General features: G+C 41.7%; 1 protein-coding gene across 2 annotated transcripts in view; it reads right to left on the bottom strand.

The window, feature by feature from the left end:
• The window catches only part of ERICH2 (glutamate rich 2), a 39,309-nt gene that overhangs the window by 3,734 nt on the left and 26,358 nt on the right, over positions 1-9,217 (bottom strand). For both annotated transcript variants that reach the window (XM_045032867.1, XM_045032868.1), the window contains 3 exons: positions 8,206-8,402; positions 5,110-5,167; positions 75-146 (listed from right to left, as the gene is read on the bottom strand). In XM_045032867.1, the coding sequence (XP_044888802.1) occupies positions 75-146; positions 5,110-5,167; positions 8,206-8,402 (327 nt within the window). The remainder of the gene's footprint in view (positions 1-74; positions 147-5,109; positions 5,168-8,205; positions 8,403-9,217) is intronic.

Here is a 9,217-nt window from a genome sequence, read left to right as displayed (position 1 = left end):
GTCCCAAATATTGTTCACTTGTTAAAAGCATGAACGCTTCTACAACATATAATAGTTACTGTTGTCAAACTTACCTATCAGCAACTTTTCTTCAAGAAGTGGAAGAAACTGCTTAGCCTCAGTATTTTCTGGTTCATAGATTAGAACTGAAATTTGACAACAGGATATGTTGATAATTCTATATGGTGACAATAGCAACTCACAGACTGCAGAACAATTTCAAGGCATATTGTTAAAGTGCATGCTGTCAGATAGTGGCATGATTTTCATTTCAGAGACTTAAAATGCAAATAATGATTTCTCAGTTATTTGTATTTATATTTCCTCAATGTTAACTCTATATTAAGCTAGAGTTAACATTGAGAGTACATGTCAGTAAATATGTAACTTACAAAAATTTATTAATGATACAAGACATAGGCATAACAAACCCAAGAAATTCAGATACAACGTTAAACATAAAATAAACCCAAACATGTTCAGGCATGAAGATGCTGAGTTAATGTTGTTTGGATGCTTTTACTGAGCCCTGTAGCAGTGCCATGAGGAAAAATATATTTATAAAACCTAATCTATTGAAAAATTAGTGAAATCTAATCTGGAACCACATATACACAGTTACTGTATGGAAACCTACAGGAAATGTTTATTCACTGATCTCTGTTACAACAGCACTTTGCCAAACTATACTACATTCAGTCATATCAGTACTATTAGCCCCTTACTTTTCTGGGCACTAAATTCATTCACAATTTAAAAATAAATAGGTAAACACAGGAAAGCTGCCTTTTGTAGACAAAATAGTGGAAGTGTGCACACTGCAATGCTCCTTCTGCCGACAAAACTCTCTTGCTTTGCAAACAAAATAAAACCACCTCAATGCAAGAGAGCTTTTTGGGGCAAAGTTATCTCGTCAGTGTAGACACCATGGTTGGTTATGTCACTATAATTGGCCTTCATGAGGTATCCCACAATGCCCATCCTGATGGCTCTGGTCAGCAGTTCAAATTCCGCTGCCTTGCACCCAGATACACAGGCATCCGCCCCGATAGGTCCAGGAATTTTTGAAATTCCACTTCCTGTTTGCTCAGTGTGGACAGCTGACCATGGCGGTGCCACACAGCAAACACTCTCCTGCTTGGACCACACCTGAGTTGTTGGATTTGCTGGCAGTGTGGGGAGAAGAGGCTGTGTAGTACAAGCTCCACTCCAGCCATAGGACCTTCGATACCCATGGGCCAGATTTCTTGTGGCTTGTTGGAGAAGGGCTACAAACAGGACATGCAGCATTGCTGAGCGAAGATAAAGGAGATGAGGCAGGCATCCAGAAGGCAAGAGAGGCAAATTGTCGCTCTGGTGCTGCGCTGCAGTCCTGCTGCTTCTATAAGGAAATGGATGCCATTCTCGGCGGTGACCCCCCCTCCACTGCCAACAGCCCCATGGATACTTCAGTGAGGCTGGAGGCAGTGGACAGGGGATTCAACCCTGTGGACAAAGTTATGGACAAGGAGGTCGAGATGGAGGACGATGTGGAGCAGTGGTGTGGCACGTCAGGACCTCTTTTCCACTCCTGAGGGGTCTAGCCAGGGCCGGCTCCAGACACCAGTGCAAGCAGGTGCTTGGGGTGGCCAATGGGAAAGGGCGGCATGTCCAAGTCTTCAGTGGCAGTTCAGCGGTGGGTCCCTCAGTCCCTCTCCGAGTGAAGGACCTGCCACCGAATTGCTCCCAAGGAATGAAGCGGCGCAGCAGAGCTGCCAATGAATTGCTGCCAATCACAGCTTTCCTTTCCCCCCCTCCTTTGCCGCTTGGGGAGGCAAAAAAGCCTGAGCCGGTCCTGGGTCTAGCCAGTCCCAACAGCCAGTCTCTGGCGCACGTGATGCAGTAGAGGATAGCCTTGGTAAGTGATTGTTTTGAGTTGATGCTGCTCAGTTATATCAGGTAGAGCTGTCCTTTGCTCTGAATATTCTAAAAGTGGGTGAAGGGATAGAAATGTACAAGACTAGCTGTGTTTGCATGTGCTCCACATAGCCTTGTGCAGCTAAGTAGTGAAGTGGAACAGTGTGTTAATGCACACTGAGATTTCATGGGAATCCTCCTGCGAGATCTCTAGGGGCTTGGCTACACTTGTGAGTTACAGCGCAATAAAGGAGCCCCGCATGCACTAGCTCACTCCCCATCCACACTGGCAAGGCACGTATTGCGCTCTGACTCTGCGGCTACAGCGCTGCTGGTACTCCACCTTGGCAAGAGGAATAACGTTTGCTGCGCCTTGGCTACAACGCTTGGGTGCAAGTGTGAACGAGGTGTTGAGTTACTGCACTCTGATTGGCCTCCGGAAACATCTCATAATCCCCATAAGTCAAGTGTCCACTCTTGTCACTGTTTTGAACTCCTGTAGGAATGCGGAAATGCCCTTTCAAAGCTCTGTTTCTGACAGCTGGCATGCAAGCCATTAGTGTGGAATGCTGTGAGTGGGGGGGGGGAAATGGGGGGCTGCTGCTGTCTGAACTTACAAGACAGCATGCTGACATGCTCAGCCCCCCAAAACCCCACTCTCACTCCCCCCTGTCACATTCCACCCCCCCTCCCCCATTTGAAAAGTACGTTGCAGTCACTTGCATGCTAGGATAGCTGTCCATAATGTAGCACCCCCTAATTTTTCCCCAGCCCCGGAGCACCCATGGAGTCAGCCCCTATGACTCTGCACCTGTTCAGCTTATTGTTGATGCACTCCTTGTTGCTGTCCAGGTGTCCTGTGTAAGGTTTCATGAGCTATGGGAGTAAGGATCACTATGGGCATCACAACATCCCCCACTTGAATCTTCTGGTCTGGAAAGAAAGTCCTTGCTTGCAGCTTTCTGTATAGGCCAGTGTTCCTGAAGATGTGTGTATTATACATCTTCCTGGACCACCCCGTGTTGACGTTAGTGAAACCCACTGTGCTCAGGGTGATCCACAAGCACCTGCAGTACCACAGAGAAATACCCCTTTCTACTGACGTACTCCATTGCAAGATGGTCCAGGCCAAAAACTGGAATATGCGTGCCATCTATCGCCCCTCCACAGTTAGAGAATCTCATTGCCGCAAAGCTATCCAATATTTCATGCACGTTTCCAAGAGTCACAGTCCTTCATAGGAGGATGCAATTAATGATCCTGCATACTTGCATTAATGCTGCCCCAACGGTGGACTTCCCCACTCCAAACTGATTTACGACCAAGCGGTAGCAGTCCAGAGTCACCAGCTTCCACACAGCAATTGCCACTCATTTCTATACTGAGAGGGCGGCTCTCATTTTGGTGTGCTGAGGTGAGCTCTGCACAGTCCCAGGAAAGTGGCTTTCCGCATCCAAAAGTTGGCAGCCACTGCTTGTCATCCCAGACCTGCATAATTATGCAATCCCATCAATCAAAGCTTGTTTCCCAAGCCCAAAAGTGACAGTTCACCATGTTCAGCTACTCCATGAATGTCCAAAGTAATCTTGTGTTGTTTCTTTCCAGGACACACAACAGGTGAGGCAACTCCGATTCCTGTTCAAATTGGGAGCTCATGATATAGTGCATGACCATCCTGAGATGTTCATAGCAGTGACCACAACTGTAAAGAGCAGTGCAGGATACATGCTTTCAACCAGAAATGGCAGGCGCACAGTAAACGGGCTGTTGAAAAATGCTGCGAAATGCAGTTGGAAGCCCACGGAATGCTGGGATGGAAAGAACTGCATCATGGGATGTTGAGCCCACACCCATGATGCACTGCGATCCAATCTGCCTTCCCACAACTCCTAGCTGCAGCAGGTGGCGAGTAGCTCAGTGAGGTAGCTAACTACAGTGCACTATTCTCATTGTCGATGCTAGAGCACCAAGTGTAGATGCGCTCCGCCAGTAGAAGGAGCGTTGTGTGAACATGCACAAATGATGTAATTATACCAGTTTCTGTCGGCATAACTTGCATCTACAAAACTATGTAGTGTAGACAAGGCCTGAATCTTTAACAAAGACATCCTTTTTCCAAAATGTGCATTAGATATTGAAGTTTAATGGGTGTTAACCAAAAAACCCAACCCCTCTCTCAATTACTCGACTATTAAGCAATTGTGGTGTCATAATTTCACTATTTGTTAATTTATTACTGGTCTTGTCTATACTAGACTTAGTTTCCTAAAATTTCACACCACTTGGTCTGCAGTAACTTGCAATGCTATCTTCCGCATTTTGGTTGGAGAAGTGTATAGTCTGGCTAGAAGATAAAATAGGGAACTGGAAGTCAAGATTCCTAGGTTCTATAAATGGTTCTGGCACTGACTCACTGTGTCCTCAAGTGAGTCATTTAATCTCTCTATGCATCAGTTTACTCATCTCTAGAACAGCACTACCTGTCTACTACATAGGGATGCTGTGTGGCAGAATTAATTAATACTTAGAAAAAAAAATCTTTGCAATCTTCATATGAAAAGTGCTACTATGCTTCCATACAGTATTATGGTCTCTATGCTTCAGACAGCTTTCACAAGCCTGCAGCTACAGATCCAGGTGGAAGGGAGAGTGCTACCTTTGTAGCATGTTCCTTCTTTCATTTCAACTATGTGGAAATCCCTCTCTGGGAATTCCACAAAGTTACAGTTTCATGGGTAGGGAAAGGATGCAGCAGGGTAGGGATGCTCTGAGGTTTCATCAGAATTCTCTCCTGCATGGAGAAGAATTATTTTCCATGGAGGAAGCTGGCACATGTTACTGAAAACAGAGCAACTTTATATAAGCCAAATCCAAAATGAAAGCCACCTGAGCAGTTAAGAAATGTATTTATCAGCACCAGGCACAATGGTGCGTGCCTGTAATCCCAGCTACTGGGGAGGCTGATACTGCCGGATCACTTGGGCTCAAGGGTTCTGGGCTGCAGTGCACTGTGCTGATCAGGAGTCTGGTGCCACTGACAGCCTGGCCAGTGGGTGGCTGAAGGAATGGGTAGAACAACACGAATGTTAGGGCTGATGGACTGATCGATCAAGGTGACCAAGTATTTATCAGCAATTAAGAAAATGGACATGAGGGGAAATAATAAAATGAAACAGGTAAAATGTAAAAAAGTTATATATATAAAGTACTTACTCATTTGACAAAGTTTTTTTGAGAGACTGTAGTCTTGATCCATAATTGCTTTCAGGAACTAAAAGAACAATATGGTTTAGTATGAAAGTTAATATCGAGAATTGTTGATGTGCACACTTTGAGAATTAGTTCCAAGTTTGGTCAGCTTTTATATAAAAATACTTTAGTGAGAACTTTGATCAATTTTCCCAACAGCTATAAAGTGCAGAATTTTTCTATTGTTCTAAGTAGATCCACCAGGGGACAGTGGACAACTGCTAGTCCCACCATGACTTGTACAAACTCCATCTCAGCTACATTTTAGAATTGAGGATTATATTTCTGTGTAATTGTGTTACTCTGAGCACACAGCCAAGTTACTCTAGAAACATCTAGGTATGTGTGTTGTTTTATAAATGAGTAGTCCAACTGACTCCAGTGGAACTACTCACATGAGTAAAGTCATGCACCCTCTTAAGGGTCTTCAGGATTGTGGCCTAAGTTTGATGTGAGAACTGATTTGTGACAACAGGTATTCTAAGTAACACCTGAGCTCACATAATAAGGTAAAAATTAATAGCCCCAAGAGATGTATTTGACAAGAGTAAATAACACAAGGCTTCACTGTCAGTATGGCACAGTGTGGACAAGGGACTTGAATCAAGCCCTGACAACACCTGTTGGGTCCACAGTTTATTTTTGGCATCGGATGGAACAGTCTTGGATCTCAAACATGCTATCATTCATTGCTATCAAGTAAGGGGAGGGGGAAAACTCCAAACCCAAACATAAATCCACAAAGATCTCAATGATCTAAAAGCAGTAATATTAAATTAACAAATGGAAATCCACAACAGACCCATTTAACTGATGTTTGAGGTGGCATTATCAGAATAGCGAGACAATGGTTAAAAGCAGTATAAGAATCTACTTATATAATTAACGACAGGATATTAAAAACTAATTACCACATAAGCAAACATGATATATACAGTGGTCACCACTAAAAAATAAAAAAATAATAATTAAAAAAAAAATCAACATCGGCAAAAAGTTATCTGAGATATCATCATTTTCTCTTAGACAACAGTGTATCTCAGACAGCACTGTGTGGTAACTGCTGGATGTTGTTTTAATAATGAATATTATTACTGTTCTTTCATTTGAAGTCAAGTAGACAGTTTGAGAGTTGTTAAAAGTCAACAGTTCTCTTTAAATTCTTGGAGCTATGTTCATAATTGGCAGAGCCTAAACCTACACTACTTTGAGTTTTGCCCATGCCTCTCATACAGCATAGGATCTAGATTTAAGTTTCTGACCCTTCCCACCTTTTGTACGCTCAATAGCAACTAATAAGGCTTTGTCAGATACTGCAAAGATAGTCAGTTCCCCCAAAATAGGAGCTGAGTAAGGTTTTCTTCAGTTTGCCGTGCAAAAATCTTATTCCAGAGCGTTTCTTACTACACTGTCATTTTACCTGTAAGCATATTAGTATCACAATGACAGCAAGGTCTTAACTTTAAAACACATACTTAACTCTTAATGAAATCAATGGGACATAAGCATATGCTTAAGTACTTTGCTCCATTGGGGCATTTGACAGCAACACTACACATCTCATGTTTTGTTTAAAAAAAAAAAAAAAGGAACTGGATGTTGAGCAAACACAACCAATTAGCTGAAAAAAAACAACAACCTGTACCATCTACCACTTCCCAAACATTTTCATATTCAAGTCTAGGTAACAGGAAAGAAAAAACCAAAATTCTTCTCCATATACACTGCGTACTCCAAATGAGTATTAAACACACCGTGGGCACTCAGGATCTCTTGCAGCACTTAGAACAGAAGCCGTCATACAAACTGACTGAACTGTTTTCCCTCTTCAAACAACTAAATACAGGCACATCTTTTACACAGGAATATTTTTTGAAAAATTGTTTTTGACAGTATCAGCAGGGATTTTGTTTGGATAGTACATGCATAAAAAACAAGTTTTCAACAGAGTATTTACCATTACAGTGCCAGTCGCAGAGCCCCAAGTATTCCACAACTGCAGAACTTGCCACAATTCACCCCTTGGTGCACAACTGTGGTTTAGAATTAAAAAATTAAGTTTCTAGCCCTTATGGGTATGCAAACTTAAAAAATGTAAGACAAGTGTGAATTGTGGCTATCTGAGTCTACAAGCCTGAAAACAATATTTCTGAGAGATGTGAATGGCCCCAGTCATTTCATTCTGGGCTCCAGGGATTCTGACTGTGCAGCTGTGGGCTTTGGCATTTTTCCAAGATACCAAGAATTCCGTAAACACTGCAACAAAAATACTATTTTGCTGTAGGCAGATGCCTAGCATCTTGGGTTCTTTTGTTATCTTGTCCTGCTGGGACCTGCCTGAAGCTGCCTCTTACTCTGCATCTTTATCCACAAAGGGGAATTAATTGATTATAGTGCATCACTATTCTACAGAAAAGACAAGAGAGGTTCAGGGAGCAAGGGCTAGAGACCAGTTTGCGGTAGGGTGACCAGATGTCCTGATTTTATAGGGACTGTCCCAATTTTTGGGTCTTTTTCTTATATAGGCTTCTATTACCTCCCACCACCGTCCCAATTTTTCACACTTGCTGTCTGGTCACCCTAATTTGCAGCCAGGGAGCAGGGGGAAAACCAGAAATGCAGGCTGGGCAGCTAGACTGCCTAAAGAATAGAGGCCTGTGGAACTCAGATGAACCACTGAATCGGACTATAAGCTCCCCATTTTTGATGGCATGCATGATGAAGGGAAAAGAGATTCGGAACCGAGATGCCCGGACAACATTGTAACCACTGAAGCCCACAGACTTGGGTCATCTGGAGGACAAAACAAAAAATATATAAAAAATAGTCATTGCCGAAAATAATCATTGATGAATTGTGCATCAATGAGTATTTTCAATTTTGAAACATGGTCAACAAGCATGTTTGCATAAAAGATACAATAAATCAACACTGATCCAGAATTTGGCAGAATTATGGAGTGTTTGCTACAGAATTGGGTCACACTGTGCTGCAGAGTACATGGGTCTCTCAGTCAATGTTCACATTGTTCAGTGGGGGGGGGGGGGAGGTGAAATTTACCTCTCCCAGCAACTCTATTGGTGCATTTGTTTTTCTATCTTCATTTTCACTATTTTCACTGCTGCTTTCATCGTCATCTGTAGTTTCTGACAGCTGCTCATTAATATTATGGTCCTCAATACTATTTGTCTGAAATTCAGTGCTGAGTTCATTATTCGCTGGCTTTCCTACATTTCCGGAATTTTTTTCTTTATCATCTAAATTCAAAATTAATATTATATCAGCGATAAAAACAAATAATACTTAGCAGTTACAGAGCATTTTATGTGTTCAAAGTGATTCATAAGCATTAATTAGTTAATGAGGATCACTGACAAGGTATTTTTACATACAGTTGAAAAATATTTTCTGTTTATCTTCTTACATTAAAAAGTTAATGCTTACATTACTGAGCTCAACTGTGCCCTCTTATAGACTAGGATAATTACCACTGAAGAAAATAAGAATTGTATGGTGCACCTCTCAGGGAAGAATTAGGCCCACTGAATGTAACATGTCATGCCTGGAACTCCATTTTAAAACGTTTTATATTACAGAAACTCAGCTGTAATACCATTCTTTCTGCTAAATGTTCTGAAAGAAGAGTAATTGTACTGATGGTACTTATAATAATGTTTGATCTGCTGAGAGCCAAAAGACAGTATATTTTCGTTTTACAGAAAGAGAGTCTTACATGTCTTCAAAAGCACTAAAAATAACTATTTTACCTGAAAAAGAATGCAAAATTTGAGAAAGTAATAGTTGCTTTGGGAACCATAACTCTCACCTTCCTAACTTTTGTTGCATTTATCTTCTCAATCCTAACAGTGCATTAAAGTATTTATTGTTTCTTTCATTTAATTTCTTCTTCATTATATTTGTAAAGGTTTTCCCATGAGTACATTTTGGATATTTTAAATTGCTGCCATGTCATATATGAGTAATACCTAATACCACAAACTGCAGACTAGCATTTCTTGGACTTGCCTAACAAAACCAAACCAACCTCATCTGTCACTTTTAAGTATTATAA

The sequence above is a fragment of the Mauremys mutica genome, chromosome 10 (genome assembly GCF_020497125.1).
Source record: "Mauremys mutica isolate MM-2020 ecotype Southern chromosome 10, ASM2049712v1, whole genome shotgun sequence".
Taxonomy (NCBI): domain Eukaryota; kingdom Metazoa; phylum Chordata; order Testudines; family Geoemydidae; genus Mauremys; species Mauremys mutica.
The sequence above is the reverse complement of the archived record's forward strand: the minus strand, read 5'-3'. Positions and strand labels throughout refer to the sequence as shown.